This window comes from Gorilla gorilla, chromosome X (assembly GCF_029281585.2).
Source record: "Gorilla gorilla gorilla isolate KB3781 chromosome X, NHGRI_mGorGor1-v2.1_pri, whole genome shotgun sequence".
Taxonomy (NCBI): domain Eukaryota; kingdom Metazoa; phylum Chordata; class Mammalia; order Primates; family Hominidae; genus Gorilla; species Gorilla gorilla.
In genome coordinates, this window is record NC_073247.2 from 147315516 (window position 1) to 147334799 (window position 19284).

General features: G+C 40.9%; 1 protein-coding gene across 12 annotated transcripts in view; it reads left to right on the top strand.

Moving 5' to 3' along the window:
• Positions 1 to 961: 961 nt before the first annotated feature.
• INTS6L (integrator complex subunit 6 like) overlaps positions 962 to 19284 on the top strand; it is a 61872-nt gene continuing 43549 nt past the window's right edge. For 3 of the 12 annotated variants that reach the window (XM_055376053.2, XM_019019757.4, XM_031006071.3), the window contains exons 1-2: positions 977 to 1477; positions 1615 to 1692. In XM_055376053.2, coding sequence (XP_055232028.1) covers positions 1367 to 1477; positions 1615 to 1692 — 189 coding nt within the window. In that variant the 5' untranslated portion in view covers positions 977 to 1366. Of the gene's footprint in view, positions 1478 to 1614; positions 1693 to 19284 lie in introns of all 12 variants that reach the window. The other 9 variants (XM_031006073.3, XM_055376055.2, XM_031006074.3 and 6 more) reach the window with 5 other exon arrangements.

Genomic DNA, 19284 nt, shown 5'->3' on the forward strand with positions numbered 1-19284 from the left:
TTACCCTAACCTCAGGGAGCTGCATTTTCCTCTATTGAAAATTGAATACAATGCCGTCTGCCATAATTAATTCAGAGATTAAACAAGGCTACGGTGGGTGCCTGGCTCTTCATAGGCACTCAATAAATGTGAGTTGAGAGCCTGCCCCTGTGGTCCCAGCTGCTTGAGAGGCTGAGATGGGAGGATCGCTTAAGCCCAGGAGCTGGACGCTGCAGGCAGCTATGATGGGGCCACTGCACTCCAGCCTGGGCGATCAAGCGAGATCCTCTTTATTTATTTATAAAAATAAATAAATAAATAAATAAATAAATATGTGAGTTGAATCACAATCTAGGTTTGCAAACCTCCATGTGTAAAGGCTGCGCAGAGGGAACAGTGGTGGAATTATCACAGGCAGGCCAATGTTTCAAAGAGCTTAGTGAAACTGAAGAAGCTTGTGCATACAAAAGGCCAGTTTAGGTAACTGTAACTGTGTTTAAGCTTTAGTTTCCTTTCTAAGTAGATATATGTGGAATGCAAGGCCAGCAACCAACTCACAAATACTGATCAAGACGGGGGAGGGATCTAAAGGAATGTGAGTACGTCCTGCCAGGAAAGAAGTTTGCTGCTTCTGAAATATTTTCGTCTTCGCCACTGGCAGGATTGATCGATTGCAGTTAGTGAAGAATTTTCTGTGCAAACTGTCCAAGCATCTGCTTCTGTACTTCTGTACAACTGTTGCTCAAATTCACTCTTCTTTTCGAATCACCATCTTTGAAGAGCGACAGAAAAATCCATCTAAACCACCCGAACTAATCATTCGAACTGCTTCCAAGTCCTTTAAAGGAGAATCCTAGCGAGGGTCCGTAACACTTCCCCTTACCCTCTGCCTGGGTTCAAACTTCAACTCCCAGGGTTCGCCCAAGTCCCTCCCCCAGTCCTGTCATCTAATGAATATGCAAATACCACATAATTGGCAGCCAATGGCATGGGTTCTGGTCACATGGTGCCGATGGTAGGTGAGCAGACAGAAGTTGTCAGTGAACAGAGACGGCGCTCAGTCTGGGGCGAGCGCTCTAGTGAGCGCGGACGGATGCTTAGGCAGTAGTCCTGGCAGCGGCAGTAGTGGTGGCAGCAGAAGAGAGGAAGGGGGAGGGCCCCGAGGGCTACACACGCTCACACTTTCAAGTTCCCTTGGAGGGAGAGGCGGTGGGGCTGCAGAAAGAGGAGGCCAGGAGCGGTCCCATCCGTCCCGTCCCGTCTCCCCCTCTTCCTCTTGCTCCTTGCCCCCCGGCTCTGCGAGAGTTGAGGGTTCAGGTGGCCGTACGCGGCAGTGAGGGCAAGAGGGCCGGGAGAGTGGGGAGCGGAGGCAGGAGTGCGGGGAAAGATGCCCATCCTGCTGTTCCTCATAGACACGTCCGCCTCTATGAACCAGCGCACTGACCTGGGCACCTCCTATTTGGACATTGCCAAAGGCGCTGTGGAGTTATTCTTGAAGGTAAAGGGAGGGGAGGGGAGAGATGGGGAGAGCTCCCGAGGGATTTCAGGGTGTGGATTGAGGTGCTTCTGTAACGTTTGTATCGCCCTCCCCCCTCCTTTCCTACGCGACCCCCTCCGTCATCCCTTGCCCCGCAGCTGCGCGCCCGGGACCCGGCCAGCCGCGGAGACAGGTACATGCTGGTCACCTACGACGAACCCCCGTACTGCATCAAGGTAAAGGGGCTATGGGTGGGGGTACAGGCGGGAAGCGGGAGCAAGTCGGCGGGGGCTGCTTACCCCCCTGCCCCCGCCCGAGGCGGTCCTGCGTCGCCCGGCGGGGCGGGCGGCGGTGGGGGGGCGCAGAGGGCGGGCGGAGTGGTGCCGTCGGCGGCTTCGGAGTAGCTGTCGCGCCTGGGGTCGGGGAGAGGGGACCGGGGAGGAGCAGCCCCGGGGAGAAACCGCAGGAGGGCCGAGCTCGTGGCGCGACAACCGCAGCCGCCTCGGAACATGGCGGACATTTTGCTTTTGTATGAGCCTGCGAGAGGGAGACTGAGGGCGCTGCTGAGATGGAAAGAAGGGAGGGGAGGGAGGAGCGGGGAAGGAGGGCCCGAAACCCGGAGGGAGGCTGCGAGGCGGGCCCGCCCCTTCGAGGCGCACCGCGCGAGGGTGCGGCCGCGGCCGGGGGGCCGGGCGGAGCCTGCGACTCCGCCCCGAGGTCCTGCCGGCCGGGCGCGCGGGCTTTCCCGGAGCCTGGGCTCCTCCTCTGGCCCCTCCTTCCTCCCCCGGTCTTCCTCCCCCTCCTTGGGCTCTTCGCTGCATCTCCTCCTTCTCCCCCTCTTCCTCCTGGTCCCCTCCCCTTCCTGCTGAGAGCGTGGCAGAGCCAGCCGCCGGCCTTCAAAGACCAGACAACCGCCTTTGCACTCGTTGGCCTCTCACCACCCCCGCCCAATCGGAAATCTGTCCGCGACGCCAGTCTCCCCACCCCCAGACCCGGAGAAAGTCTTTGCGTTTCTGCTCCGGAATTGGCCAGGTTCAGCCCCGCTCTCAGTTACCTTAGCTACTGTTACTGTTTCATTGGAAATTCCAGCAAAGCAACGACACGGAGGGGGACGTGCCAAGTGCGAACCCACAGGGGCAGAGCTTTTTAGGGATCCGCTCTACCTATTTACATCATAAATTAGGTTTGTGCTAGCCACGTAGGAATTAATCCAGGGACAAGAAAGAAAGGAAGGGGAGGACTCAAATGTGAGCATTTGTAATAGTCAAGTTCGATGATTTGATTCTGACCTACAGGAGAAAAGTAGGGAGGACGGTCTCTGTGGGGTAATTTATGTTCCTATGGTAAGGAGATAAAGAACTGCTGGTTTGCCTGCAGTGGCCAGATAAAATGGAATTTAAACTGTTAAATCAACCTGCATAAGAGTCCTGCTTGCATATTGAAATTTTAAAAATACTACCACAATCCTTGACGTCTTTTGTTAGGCTTTTCTTTTTTCCTCAGAATAATCGTAATAGTGCTAGGGAGACGCAGTCTGGATGTGTTGTGATCCGTTTCTGTAGAGTGAGGTGTTTTAATGAATGGAACCTACCAAGCTGAATAGTTGGCCAAAGAGTGTTCCTTCAAGCATAAGGAAACCAAAGAGAAACTAATTTTGTAACTCGTAGCTTCGGTTAACTGTTTAATTAGTAGGTTCCCCTTAAAACTGTTCTTTTTTCGATACTTTGTTTTCAGTTTGTGATTCTATCCATTTAGAAAAGTGGAACGAGTAGACATCTTTCAAAATGCCGTAAGCTTTTTAAAAATGTCAGTTTTCCCAAAAGGATGTGATCATTTTTTTCCACATAGAAAAGGAGATGTTTATACATCCTAGGTCTGAATGTCTACACTCTTCGACTGCTAATACAGATAAGAACCGACCATTTGTAGGTGTGGCCATTTGAAGACATGCTCCTTAATTCGAAGTAGTAAAAAAGATAAACCACAAAGCAGTGTGCCTTCTTTTCCTTAAAGGAACAACTTATTGGCCAGGTGTGGTGGCTCAGGCCTGTAATCCTAGCACTTTGGGAGGTCGAGATGGGCGGATTGCCTGAGCTCAGGAGTTTGAGACCAGCCTGGGCAACATGGTGAAACCCCGTCTTTACTAAAATACAAAAAAAAAACAAAAAACAAAAAACGGCCGGATGTGGTGGCGGGCGCCTGTAATCCCAGCTACGCGGGAGGCTGAGGCGTGAGAATTGCTTGAACCCGGGAGTGGGAGGTTGCAGTGAGCCAAGACCATGCCACTGCACTCCAGCCTGGGCAAGAAAGTGAAACTCTGTCATCAAAAAAAAAAAAAAGAAAGGGAACAACCTATTTATCATTTTTCCATATGCCAAGAAGGATTGTTTAAAGATAGTTTTCCATCTGTAAAACTTATCAAAACAGTATTTACAGAAACTTGGGAAAAGAAATAAACCTCATTCTTAACAACCATCATTACATCTTTTAACCTAGCATTGTGATTACAGTGCACATATTACTTTGTATTCTGCTTTTTATACCAATTTTTATCCCATGAATTATTCCAGGTCGCCACATAGCCTTCATACTTAAAATTTTTAATGGCTGTGTAATTTATCCATGCTATTTTAAAGGCTCCAGATAGTTCTATGGAACGGACAGGAAAAGTTGGATTTTGTTTTTAGTGGAAATTTCATCAGATAGCTCTTTTTATCCTGCCATCTTATATACTACATTTTTTTCCTAAAGCAAAAAGCATGTTTCCAAGTTGAGTTTGATTTTTTTTCGTTATGTAGGTCAGATATATGGGAAGATACTTTTTGTAATATGTTTAATTATTAATCGTTGGTTATCTTCTTCTTAGCCTATCTTTCCAAAGTTTTTCATTTTACTCTTAGGTGATAACTACATGTTCTAGAAAAAGGTTAATGATCTTAATGATGTTCTTGTCATTTTGCTTTCTATACCTGAATTAATAATATGCCATATTTTGGTAGCATTTTCTTTTTCCGAGTCTCTCTTCAATCACTCTCCTGCCAGCCTGCCTCCAACCCTCCTCAGCATGTGGTAACTATTTGTTCTTTTGCTTTTAGGATCTAACCAGCTTGGAAGGTCTGAAATTTTAGAACATCTGGTGATTTTTTTTTCTTAAAATTTAGTCTAGTCTTTCACTTGCTAATAGCTGGGAGCCATAAATGTCTGTTTTCTGTCACACTGATTATCAAATAGGTCTTTCTTTGATTGTCAGCGGGCACCTTAGTTCCTACTTAAAAACTTCACTCTCATTAGGAGTCTGAGGTCTTTTCAGCAAAGTGATGTTGGCTAGGATTTTATTGGTAGCTTATACTTTTGCAGAATATGAGTGTATTTTTTTTTTTATTTCTCTAAGGTTTGAGCGCCATTGTTTCTCTTTTTTCACAGTAACTGCTTATTTCTTAGGTCTTGGTTGTATCCAAGTCTAAACACTAAAATGAACTTTATTTTCTACTTGAAGGTTTGTTTCTATTGGTGTTATAACAGACATGAGTTGTGCATTTGGTTGGAAGATTTTTTTCTTAATAGGCATGCAACTCTTCCCAGTATATCCACTTACAAGATCCGACAATAAATCTTGTGAAAAGTTACTGTGACTGAAAATTTTCACTAATGTATACTGTTGAATATGTGAATATAGTATTTCACCAAAGACTTCGGAACGTTTTACTGCATACTCCTTACTATATAGCTGTGTGCTCTTTTAAAATTAGTCATACCTGTTACTTGCAGTCCCGGTTTGCATGGATAGAATTAAGTTTGACTTAAGTACCATATAAAAAGCGTACGAAATGTAAGCATCATGTGCTACATCTGTTATGTTGCTTTCTAGACAAGTTTTATGCATAGTGTTACAAGTGTGTTGACCCCACCTTTATACCATGGTATCTTCAGTGTACACAGCTAGTATGAAACCCTGTTTAACATTTAAAAATGTCTAATGTATCCTTATAAAACTAGTATGTGGTTTTTAAAAGTGTTAATGTTTTGGGATTTTTTGGTATAATTGTTGTTTTTAGTCTTGGCTGAGGTTCTGCTGTCTTGTATGTTTTGTTTTGCTATGAATCATAATTTCCTTTTATTTAGTGAATAGAAGAGGCAGGCTTGTCACTACTATTACTTTGAAAGAAAGTAAGCCATTAGAGTAGGGTATATATTAACAAAGGTATTCAAAATAGTTTTATGTTGGAAGCTACTTAAAATTATTTCTTTTTTGTTGAAGGAAATTATCTTTTTAAACATAAAATGGAGTTACTTTTCTAGAAATAGTTGAAACACATGTATAAAATACTGGCCAGAAGATTTTTATAAATAGGAAATGATAATGTTTCAAAGAAATATCCTAAGTCTGTAATTTGAAGACATACATTTGAAAAAGTAAAATTTTCCCTGAGTGTTGCCTTTTCCCATCCTGTAGCTAGCTTTGCTTACTGGTGTCTGCATGCCTTTGACAACATGTATCAGAAAATAGCAAAATTTTGGCTTACAGATTTAGGAAGTAATTTAAGCTTTTAAAATGATATGTGTTACAGGCATTTTTTAGAATTTTAGCTAAGACATAACTTTTTCATATGCCCATGAATATATTTTATAGATCTTATTTGCAAAAGGAGTGACTTTTATGGAAGCCTTTCATTGTGGTTAAGAAGCTATGGAAGAGCTTATCAGTGAAATAGTAGCAACATGGCCTGTGAGAGCAATCTTAGACAATGAAAGATGCTTTTAAAACTCAAAATGCCACACAGGCAGTGCATTGACTTTTACAACGAATTGCCTCTCCCATGATCTTGCTTTCTTATCCACCTTCCTTTACTGGCCATTTGTGGCATGCAGCAATAATTATTTTGAAATAAGAAAAGGGGAGAGTCAACAGTAGAAGACTAGACCTCTGGGCAATACAATCTTCAGACTAAGGACCAGCTGTAAGATGACTAGGGAAGATGCCTGACAAAACTGTGGAGGTCTGTCTGTTCTGTATCCCCAACCTCTCTTGTATCCATTCATTCTTATTTGCTCCTCGTTCTACCTTCATCATTTCTCACTTGCAAGCAGCCACTCAGTTGTTCTCCCTACTTCCAGTCTTGCTCTCCACTGATTCCTTCCCGTCATTGCCCTCAGATTGATCATTCTTTAAATAAAATAAAGTCATTCCCCTATGAAAAAAAAATCCTTCAGTGGCACTCCATTACATTTCCCAATAAAAGTAAATTTCTTGGCCTGGCCTCCACGGCCGTTCATGATCTGGCCCTGTCTTACCATGTCTCTGCGCCCTCTCTTCTCTTCTCATGGACCTCAGGCTTCACCCACAATGAAAAATTAGGTCCTCCTCTCCAAACACACTATGGCAGTTGCTTCTGTGCCATTGTAAATGTTATTCCCTCTGCCTGGGACACACTGGTTGGCCTGACATACCTCAGTTCTTTATTCTATGTTTTCAAAAGTCATTTTGTCCGTCTGCTTTTTCCCTACTCCAAGCAGTATAACAACTTCCTCTGTGATCCTTTAACATGTTGTCCACACCTTAACTATATAGCATTTAGCATGTTATATGGGGACTATTAGTGTTCATGTTGACTTCCCTAGTGTGAGCTCTTGAAGGGCAAATGTTTGAACTTCTAGGTATTTGTATCCCTAGTACCTAAGGGGGTGTTTAGATTTTAATATGTACTCAACAAATGGAAAAAAGGTTTCAAGCAATATGTTAAGTGTCAGAGCTACTCATTTCCTTCATGTCAAAGCTTACCTCATCCCGGTACTCTTCCCCATAGAGTAATCACTATTAACAATTTGATATATTTAATGTTTATTACAACTAGCATTTTCATATAGGTTCAAGTTTATAATATGGTAGAATCTTATTGTATTTTTTACAAGATAAGTGTATATATTTCTCTTTTTTCTTTTTTATCGAAGTATAATTCATATATAGAAAATACATGAATCCTAATGACTTGATGCATTTTTATATTTATACATTCATGTAACCACCATCCCAGGCCAAGATATATAACGTTTCCATCAACCAGGAAAATGCCTCTTGCATCTTTCTGCAATCCATCTCTCCCCTGCATGTAATTACCGTTCTGACTTTTATCACCATTGTAGTGACATGATCAAAATGGTGTTTCCAAAAGACAAGTGTAACAGTGGGTTGACACTACGGCAGTCTAGGCATTCATTTACCATATACTTCTTGAGCATCTCCTCTGCACCAGGCTCTGTTATAGGGGCCTAAGGTGAAACCAGAAAGATCTGGCCTAAGGAGGGACCAGAATAGTAAAAGACATGGTCCTAGTCATTAAAGGTCTTGAGGATAGTCACTGGAAAAAGCTGACTAGAGAAGGTGGCTTAGGATATGGGAAATGTAAAGAGCAGTGGACTCTTAACCAGAGAATTGGAGGTGAGGGAGGAGGATGCACAGGACTCTGAGAATCTGGTGTGTCTCAAGACTATAACTAGTTAAGACTGGACCACAGAAAGGCTTTGAAACTTGTAAGCTAGATTTTGTACATTTCTTCTGGGATGCAGAGCTCTTAGGTAGAATTGAAGAGAAATAGGACAAAGCTTGTTGTCTATATGCTTGTTTGGTTATAATTACCTTTTAAGTGAGCTAAAGGGAGGGGAGAATAAAAGGCTAGGGAGACCCATAAGTTGTAGTTGAAATTGCCTAGTTTTGTTGCTTGCTGCTTGAGAGCTTTTGGCCTTATGGTTGGGATTGGGGTGGGGGTAGGGAGATGGTGAAGGGCAGGGCACAGGTAAGGAAAGGGCAGATATTTTTTCTTTTCAGTTTGCCTTTGCTTTGGGAAGATAATTATAATTTAGAACACAGGGTTCTCAGTTTCACAGAGTGAAAAAATATGACAGTGGTTCCACATCTCAGGAAGAAATGTGTTTTCTAGAGAAGGGTAGGATTGAAGGACCCTCCTTATGGGAGTGAGAAGGGCAGTGAAGAAAGGAAACTACATGTTTCATTTAAGTCCTTAAATGAAAAACTCTTTGTAAACATGGCCTCCTCCCGGTTGCCTTTTACCGAAAGAGTGTAAATGAGAGACCCAGGCAGTCCCTTTGTAACTGTGTATTGGGAGCTTGGAACACATTATCTCCTGGATACAATGTTGGAAGTGGTGATTATGTTCCCAGACCTTCCTCCCAGGAACCTTTTTAACCCTTCATGTCACTTAGCAATAGACCTATTGTGTTTATCATTGTTTCTAATGGGAAATGGGTTTAAGTTTCCAACTTGATTTGTTAAAAACATATTCTCTCTCTTCTTCCTCACAACTGGGTGTGGACTTTGGTTCCATGAGGGGTGGGGACACTGTAAAGGCTCCAGCAGAGAGGGTGAGGGGCTGAGGTGGCAGTGGAGGTAGGCGTGGCTCTTCACATATGCCAGTTACTCCTATTCATAGATTGGCTACATTTACACGGTTCAGCATAGCATCCACTTAGCCACGTATGGTTATTGAGCACTTGAAAGGTGGCTAGTCTGTCAGTGGGTGCTGCAACAGACAGTGTAAAATATAATATTTTGGATATATTAAGTAAATTATTAATCTAACTTGTTTCTTTTTACTTTTTCAATGTGGTGAGTTGAAAATTTGAAATTCCATATGTGGAATTTGCACTATATTTCTATTAGCAGTGTTTGTGTATCTTCTTTCTTAAGATATTTTATGATGTTCATATCCTAGGAATTGTTTCTGAAGGAGGATCCTTTCTCTGGAAGTTCCGTTTAAAATGAACACCCGCCCCCCCCCACCGCAATAAAAGACTCATTTGTGCATGAAAGGTTATCATACAGTTCAGAGTTGATGGCTTGATAACCCTTGCCCGTGGGGCAAAATATGAAAGCATCCCATTTTTATTTGTATTGAAAGCCAGTTTGGTTGCTTAGTCTTTTGGATGCAGTTGGTGATCCAACTGGTTGGATTAGAAGTCTTTTCCTGGGCTAAGTATAATGGAATATGTATGTGAATGAATGTAACTGCAGTAATTCAGAATTCTGCTTATAATATGTGCTCACCAGTAGTGCTAAATGTTTCATACTTTCAGTGTTATTAGAAATATGTAACATGTCCCTTGTTTGATTTACATAGCTACTTTGCCCAAGAATTCTCAGGAGCAGCATTCTTTAGGAAGTGTAGGATAAAGGAGAAATACTCTAGTTTGTCATAGTGTAAAACTTAACAAAGGGGAATTTGTATCACTGCTGTTTTTGAAAGCTTTCTTGATGTTCCCCAGCGGAGCCCTTGTCTTATATCATGGCAAGTCATCAGTGGCGTTAAAAGGAGGGAGAGGCCACATGACTGGAGGGCTCCTAGGATTCTTACTTCTGACAGTCGTTAACTTTCTCAAAACTTAATCCTCCTAGTGGAGGTTACAGGAGTGATTAATTGTTATTTTTTGGTAACTATAATGGCTCCCATTTAAGGAATAAGCACCAATGTCTAATTCTGAGGCTGGGTGGATTTATAGATATGCTGATGAATACCATCTATAAGAGGTAGGACCACTTTATAGCCCTAATTTTGGATCCTCCTAAATCCCATCTTATAGTCAAAGGTGTTATCTAGCTTGTATAAAATATCCATGTATTGCAGATATGATTTGACTTATATTTGCTTCCTTGTAATAATGAACAATCATGAAATAGCCTTCAAATAATAGCAGCTGACATTTATTGAGTAATGCTTAGGTACAGGGCAATGTGCCAATGAATGTAAAATGTTTATTTAGTTTCTCTTCCTAGTCAGTCTGTGTACTGGATTACTAGGTACTATTATTATACTCTTTTTATAGATAAGGGAACCAGGGCCCAGAGAGGTTAAGTAACACAGCCAGTAGTAACCCAGGTCTGTCTCTGTTCTAGTCTATTCAGTGATTAACCACTTCACTTCTCCTATCAATTGTGACAGAACATTCCTTTTGATAACTTCTCACTGGTATTTTCTCATTATGATGCATGTCCTAGAGCCATCATTTTTTAAACATAATTATCATGCTGTTATTTATAGCTGCTTTTAATGTAATAGTGCTTGGTATTGTAGCAAGCACTCAATGAATGAAAATTATTACTGCTAGTGTTATTATTTCTAATATTTCTCTGACTATTGCTGGGTGAGTATTGTGGTGCGTATGTTTGTATAACACTTTTGCCTTTGATGTCCCACAGTTATGCCCCTACTGGTGACAGATATAGAGTTGTTGAGACTCTCAGTTGATGGAGTATGAGATAGTTGAGGACTGGAGGATGTGAACTGGTGGCCTAGGCTGAGGAGGCCCTATAGGAATAGTGGTAGGTTTGTAAAAGCAGCAGGGTAGTCCTTGGCTATCTATTAATAATAGCCACTAAAAACTGATATGCCGTCTTCACTTTACCAATCTCCTGATAAATGCTTTTCTTATGAGGAAAAGAAGGATATTCAGTGTACTCCACAGTAGCCATTTGTTTTTTCTAATCCACAGCCTCTGGAGGAGGTAGACATGGTTTTTAAAAAGGTCTGGATTACCATCATGCCTTTGCAGAGTTTTGTGTATCAGCCTGAGCCTTATCTGCTGGTGTGGTCCTCATTTCAACTACTTCTCCCATTTTCCTCAAGCCACACACCTGTCATAGCCAGATCATTGGTTTTTCCCCCTCCTGTCTAGTTAGATGGCCTGGGGTAGAAGAGTGGATTTTATAGAAGAAGTAGAGATGTCAGTCAATGGGGTCTTAACCAGAGAAACATTGCATGAAGACTTTTGGGTGATGTGCCAGATGTTTATAGAAAAAGTAGAATTCTATATCTTAAACCATTTTCCCCTGGTTATACTACTCATTAATGCCAGTTGCTCTTTTATTATCTGTATCCTGCCTTGTAGCTCAAATAGTTCAGTGAACTTAGTACCAGGAGCCAAACACAGGATTTGAATGCAATTGAACAAAAGTCTTGAAACAATTTTGTTTGTGCAACTGAAAAATAGTACTGTTAAGAAAACTAAATATGATTTATTAAGGTCTTAAGATTTACTGTCGAGCTACTTGGGCAAAGTTACTAATATTCATCCTCTTTGTCCTTGACTACATTTGAATCTAACTGCTTCTTCCTTCCAGAAACTTATCACTTCCTATATTCTGTTTCTCCACTCCTCTCTCTGATAATTCTTTCTCTATCTTCCAAAGTCTTTCTCTTGGGGAGTGTATCCTGCTTCATTCGTGGTTCCAAATATTCTGACACACACTGATGCTTCACCATCTTCAGCTTCTCACTCAGGCATCTCAGCTGACTGCAGGACATCTCCACACATCTCCGCTGTCTGTCCTGCTGTCAGCTCACAGTCAGACCTCTTCTGTCATTATTCAGCTTTGTTTTTTCTTTTTGCCTTCCATCTTCTCTGGCTTATCTGCCATCCCTTTGAAATTTCTCTTACATGTGTTCCTTTGACTCAATTTCTGTTGCCATCACTTTAATCTAGGTCCTCATGTTTTTATGCTTTGACCACTGTACCAGCCTTCTAACTGGACTCTCAAGTGCTTCCAAAATTCCTGTCTCCACTTACATCAATTGCTAACTTTCGAAAAAAGTTGGTTTTATCATATCACCCTCCCCACCAGCCTGCCATTCTGAGCTCTCTAGTATCTGTTCCACGTGTCGGTAAAAGCTTATTTCCCATCATTTCCCACAGAAGCCCTGCACTGTCTCTTCTACCCTCTGAGTGTATCTCCCCATTCCTGATGCCAGCCCTTAGAACATGAGTTAACCAAAGGAAGAAGAGATACAGAGCCAGGAGAGCTGAAGGCCTGGGGGAGGAGAGGAAGTAAACTGAAATCATTCCATTAAGGGTGTGACTTGAGGGTGAGGACATGACAGAACATGCTTTAAAATACTATTATAATGATGAGAAGTTGCAGAAGGAAGGAGGGTGGGAGCTGGAGTATGACCTTTAGTGTTTGATTAGTCTGAACTCTAGACCAAAATGGTTTCATTTAAATTGGCCTGAAGTTGCCTGGAGGCACTGCTGTTTAATCAGAAGGGCCAGTCCCTCTTTGAATTTTTGTCTCTGCCAAAGACAGCCCACATAACTAGACAGTGGACAATAGGATTCCAGGGAGAATATCTAGCCTTTAATATAGCCATGGCATTGGAAAGTGGAGACCCCCTCCTGTTTTATTTCTTGAAGGAGGATGTTGACGATATGCAGAGCAAAGCTCTCCACTTTTCTTAAGAGCTTACATAGGTGCGTAAACATTGTAAACTCCCTTTCATAGTGATGCCTTTGAGTTGTGTGTTAGAAGTAGATTTAGGCTATAGCTAGGTACTTTTATAAAATCAGATTTTAAAAAGTGGACATAGTACATCCAGTCTAGTAGATCATACCATCTACTGTCATGTAATATGGCAAACTGTATCATTGTCACTTCAGTAGCTCTGTCAAAAGTGCTGGACTGGAAGGCAAGAGATCCATGTTCTTAACCTGAGTCTGTCACTAATTACACACATGACCCCAGGCAAGTCACTTAACCTTTTATGGTGTCAGTTTCCTCATCTGTTAAATGAAGGGATTAGACTAGATTATTTCCAGGACTCCTTCCGAAAAAGTACAGGAGAGAGTTGTATAACTGAAAGGCAGAAAGTGGAATAATTGAGGCTTGGAATTCAGGGTGACTTAAAAATTACTTTAGGCCGGACGTGGTGGCTCACACCTGTAATCCCAGCACTTTGGGAGGCTGAGGTGGGAGGACCACTTGAGCCCAGGAGTTTGAGACAGCCTAGGAAACATGGCAAGACCTTATCTCTACAAAAAATAATTTAAAAAAAAATTAGCCTGGCATAGTGGCACATGCCTGCAGTCCCAGCTTCTCAGGAGGCTGAGGTAGGAAGATCACTTGAGCCCAGGATTACAAGACTGAAGTTAGCTATGTTCACACCACTGCAGTCCAGCCTGTGCCACAAAGTGAGATCCTGTCTCAAAAACAAAAACAAAAAAAACAACTTTTCAATTTTAGAAAACAGGTCCTGGATGTGTTTAATGTGCTATATCACACACTTAGTGGTTACATTGGTAAATGCCACTCCATCTTATTGATGTCAATTCTGTTTGCTGTAAACAATTTAATAACGTTCATGACAGAGTCCTATCAATTCTTTGGAAGAGTGAGAGTGAGGGTTTGGTGAACAGACAGACTAACTTTGTATTTTGTTGGGATTTTTAACAATCAATGCATGTTACTTTTACCACGTAAAAAGTAGCTCATAACAATTTTTTTTGAAATTATTTATTTTCATTAAGTTTTATTTTAAGTTCTAGGGTACATGTGCAAAATGTGCAGGTTTGTTAACATGTGCCATGGTGGTTTGATGCATAGATCATCCCATTACCTATGTGTTAAGCCCAGCATCCATTAGCTATTCTTCCTGATGCTCTCCCTTCCCCCACCCCCATTCACAGGCCCCACCCAGTGTGTGTGGTTCCCCCCATGTGCCCATGTGTTCTCATGGAAGAATTTTTCCTAAAAGAATTAGTCCTGGGGAAAGAGGTGCTGTGTAATCTTCAGAACGTAATAAATGGCCATTCTGCTATCTCATATGTTCAACACTTTCTGCAATGCTTAGGTGGCTTAGTCTCACTTCTGTCCATGTATGTTTTTTGCAAGGCCAAAAATTTTTATTATTTTGTGTATCTGTCCATAAATGAGCCAAAATGTAACCAACTGAATGTGTGATATGCACAATAGCAGTTTTTTTTTCCTGATAATAGGTATTAGTTGATAGCTGCAGTTGAAATAGTCTGAGACTGGGAAAGGAAACTTTTCACATTAAGATATGACCAAGTTTAGTAAGTTCTAAGATGTTTCTGCTTCAGTAGCAGTGCAATTGACTTTTGGAGGGAGGAGAAAAGCTTCTAAAATTATTGGTTTCTACGTGTTACTGTCCACTGGTGAAGGTCAGATTTCTTTGGATATTATCATGTTTTCCAGTAAACTTTGAGAAGTGTGCTGCTTCACGATTTTATCCTAATTCCCTGGGGTAATAATTGAAAACTTCATAAGCATATTTTTTAAATTTTCTAGATCCTTATGATTGTTTATATGCTTAAAAAACTTCATACTAGATATTAATTTAAAGAGGTCAGTAAAACAAAATGGTGAACTCTGTGTCAGTGGAATCAAACTGAATCATTTCTTTGCCCAGTTCCGTTAAAATATGTGATCACGTGAGTCTTTAACTGTCTGCTGAAGATCAGTGCAGCAGGCCACAGACTGTTAAATACATTTCTGCAATATATCGGGGGAGGTCAATTTCTTAATATCTTTGTTAAAAAATAGAAGACGCAAGTGAGCTAGATTTCATACATGTAGTCTTGGTTGGTAGTATCTCCTGAAGCATGTGGAGGAAAATTGGTAGATCGAAACAGAATGATAGCATTCAGAGTTCTCAGGGAGAGAACCGATTTAATCAAATAAAATGGGCTTTGCACATTTTGGCAAGTTCAAGACACTAAGAAAAGCCCTTGGGGAAGTAACTTTTATAAAACTGAATCCAAGAGAACTGGTTTTTCTTTTCTTTTTTTTTTTTTTTTTAAAAAGAGTCTTGCTCTGACACCCAGGCTAGGGTGTAGTGGCGTTATCATAGCTCACTGTAGCCTTGAACTCCTGGGTTCAAGCGATTACCACTTGGGGCTACAAACACATGCCACTATGGTTGGCTAATTTGTATGTTAATTTTTTGTAGAGAGAGGAGTCTCGCTATGTTGCCCAGGCTGATCTTGAACTCCTGGGCTCCAGTGATCCTCTCTCCTCGGCCTCCCAAAGTGTTGGGATTACAGGTGTGAGCCACTGCACCCAGCCTGGATATTCTTTAAAAAGTAATTTTAAAGCTACACTATACATTTAAAACACAGAACACTAAAATACCTCCTTTGAGCGTTGAAGTATATTAGTACCTTAAGTCAAGTGAGAAAAGCACAGAAAAAGTGAAATCTGGCCAAATTGCTGGAGTATCAGGGAAAAAGTTGTGTCAGGGTCAGAAAATATAAGCAAGAAGGAAGTTTTTAGGGGAGGTACAAGAAGGAAGACAGTTCCATTCTTATAATGATATAATGTATTCTTAGTGTGTACTTTATAATTGTAACAACCTCCTTTATAGGTGTGCTAGCTGTAAAAATCATTTTACAAAGATATTTTAACAGTTTAAGGTGATTCAGCTGTCATGGTGTTCTGTTACCTAAGAAAGCAAGTAAACCTTGTCTTTGTTATCAGAATTGGAGTCCATTTTAATTGTGAGAAGAAAATTCCTGAAGTTGAGAAGTTTTAACTTGCCCAAATATTCAGGGCAAAGACCAAGAGAAAAGTCATTTGTCTCCTCGGGAGACAGAGATGATTGGAAAAGCAGGGCTTCTTATTTTTCATGTCATTCCATCTCACTGGTGAGTTTACCAATGCAGGAACAGTTTGTGATGACAAAGATGACAGAATGCTAAGTTGAAGAGGAAAGTGAGTTGGTTGAAAAATACTGTTGGAATTGATTTATGCAAATTTTCTGGGTTGTTTCAGAGCAAGTTTTCCCCAAACTTATGGAGAGCAGATGGAAAAAGGAAAATAGTTTATCTTTCAACAAGAGAAATGATGGCCCTGCTAAATTTAGACTCTGGCTTTAACTTGTGACATCTGGGAAAATACTCAAATCTGTTAATCATTTAGTTTGTATAACCACCTAGAAGAGCCCAATGTCCAGGATAGACCTCTAACATGGGCTTACAAATGGCAGATATTACCAGGCTGATTTAATTTCCTTTAATAAAAGATAAAAAGTCTTGTCAAGGAGAGGAAAGCAACATGCATTGGCTTTCTGGATGTCAACAAGGTTTTTCATTCATTCATTGTGAAGAGCTTGCTAACAAGCTAGGAAGATTTGGACTGGACTGCACTGCTCCTCAGGGGAATGTCCAGATAGGCTGCGGGATGTATGTGCCTAAAACAGGTCAGTGCGGTGGCTCAGCACCAAGTCAGGGGGACACAACAAGTGGAGCCTCCCAGCAAGAAGTTCTGTCACTGCTGTGTGAAGGAGCCTGGCTTGTGAAAATTCATAATGTACAAGGATTCTTTTTACTGTTTGGAAAGATTCATTGCCAGTCCCTTTAAATAGCTACCACCCTAGAGAATATTAATCATTCAACTACTTTTTTTTATTTATAAATAGTCAATTCACATACAGTTTGTAAGGGTTACTTTTCTTGTGGAAAGTTAGGTACAGCTGCCCTAAATATCTTTATCGGTTACCTTGGCTGGGGAAATTAACAGCATGTTTATTAAACTTGTACATTATACTGTGTTATAACATTATACCATTTTCCAAATATTAGTAAGGTCGCTAACATTTTGGAAAAGGATTACAAGTGACCTTTAGAGATAGAACAGGAGTTTTTCAGAAAGGCCTCTAACACCACTCCCACATCCCCTTCGAGGACAGTTGATCTGCTTTTATCTCTTTTACTTATTCTTAGTTCCTGGCAAGATTTCAATGGAGGAAAAGGCTTCTCTATTAAAAAAAAATAAAAATCAATGAAAATTAATAAATCGGAGAAATGGCCTGGCTAAAATGGGATGAAGTTCAGGAAGGACAAGTATTAGGATACTGAGGGATACTGAAGTTTAGGGGAGCCACTAAATAACACTCCTTCATTTCCCTCCTCCACTTGAAATCTATTGAGAAGTAAGACACAGAAGCCAGCCAGAGTTCCAAATTACAGCTTTATTCCTGATCAAAGCTGGAGGAAAGGATATAGCCTACATGTGTGTTCTGAAAAGCTTCCAAGTAGTTCACATATTGACAGACCTACCCTATGGGTCTGTTGTAGGGGTGGAACCTACCCCTTTAGCACCACATGTCAGAGAACATACCAGAATATTCAAAAGAGCTTCAGCAACAGGCCCGCAGAGAGCATGCCAGTTTCCTGTTTGCAAACCAGCCAGTCAGATGAGAAGGTGGAAATGTGGGTGCAGAGGGTAATAGAAAATATTGCTTTTAGGCTTTGCCCTTCTGAGGAGAAAAGTGCAAATTCTGTCCTTCCTGTGGTGATGTAAGTGGAGAATAAATAGCTAGTAGCTAGTCAGATCAAGCTGGGACAAGAACCCAGGTCACTGATAGAAAGGCCCATGTTTTTCTGTTGGTATGAAAAGACATTTTTAGTTGACTATGGAAACTTAAACCCGATCTGAATTAACATTTATTGAGACAGGAGGTGTTCTCTTTCTGTAAGTCAGATTTACATGAAGGATTGTTACAGGGTGTAGAATTATAAGATACATAAGTCTGATTTATATTAAAGGAACGTATAGAATTATAGGATATAAAAACTGCAAGGGACCTTAGAGTTGGTTTTTCAGCCCTTTCATTCCTTGGGTGAGGAAACAGCCACAGTGGGATTAAGTGACTTACTCTAGACCACTTGCCAAGCGAGTTAGTGACAGCTAGGAATAGACTAGGCCCTTCTAATTCTTAATTCACTGTTCCCCACACCTAATTGTTCTGTACTTAGATGTCAGGGAAAGTAGGCTTAAATTAAAATGAAATTTGAAAAATTTATTAAACTTATAAACTAATCTAACAAGACATATCTGTGAAGTGAATATAGGCTTACCGTGAAGATAGTGCAGGTTCAATTCCCAGACCACCACAATGAAGTGAGTCACAAGAATTTTTTGCTTTCCCAATTCATGGAAAAATTATGTTTACACTATACTGTAGTCTATTAAGTGTGCAATAGCATTATGTCTAAAAAACAATGTATACACCTTAATTTAAAATACTTTGTTGCTAAAAAAATGTTAATGATCAACTGAGCCTTCAGCCAGTCATAATCTTTTTGCTGGTGGAGAGTCTTGCCTTGATGTTGATGGCTGCTGAGTGATCAGGGCAGTTGTTGCTGAAGGATGGGGGTGGCTGTGGCAATTTCTTAAAATAAGACAACTGTGAACTTTACCGCATCGGTGAACGCTTCCTTTCAGGAAAGTTTTCTCTGAAGCATGCAGTGCTTTTTGATAACATTTTACCCACAGTAGAACTTCTTTCTATTTTCTTTTATTGGAGTCCATCCTCAAACTCTGCCACTGATGTATAAACTCAGTTTATATAATATTGTAAATCCTTTGTTGTCATTTCAACAATGTTCACAACATCTTCACCATGAGTAGATTCCATCTCAGGAAACCACTTTATTTGGTTATTCATAAGAAACAACTCATTCATTAAAGTTTTATTATGAGATTGAAGCAATTCAGTCACATCCTTAGCTTCACTTCTAAATCTAGTTCTCATGCTCTTTCTACCACTTATGCAGTTACTTCCTCCACTGGAGTTTTGAACCCCTTTTTAACCCCTTAAAGTCATCCATGAAGGTTGGAATCACCTTCTTCCAAACTCCTGCTAATGTTGATATTTTGACCTCCTCCCATGAATCATGAATGTTCTTAATGTCATCTAGAATGTTGAATCATTCCCAGAAGGTTTTCAACTTTTCCCAGACGCATCACAGGAATCACTATCTATGGCGGCTATAGCCCTACAAAATGTACTTCTTAATAGCCTTACAAAATGTATTTTTTAAATAATAAGACTTGAAAGTCAAAATGACTCCTTCACCCACGGGCTGCAGAATGGATGTTGTGTTAGCAGGCATGACAACAACATTGATCTCCTTGTGCATCTACATCAGGGCTCTTGGGTGGCCAGGTGCATTGTCAATGATCAATAGTATTTTGAAAGGAATCTTTTTTCCTGAGCATTAGGTCTCAAAAGAGGGCTTAAAATATT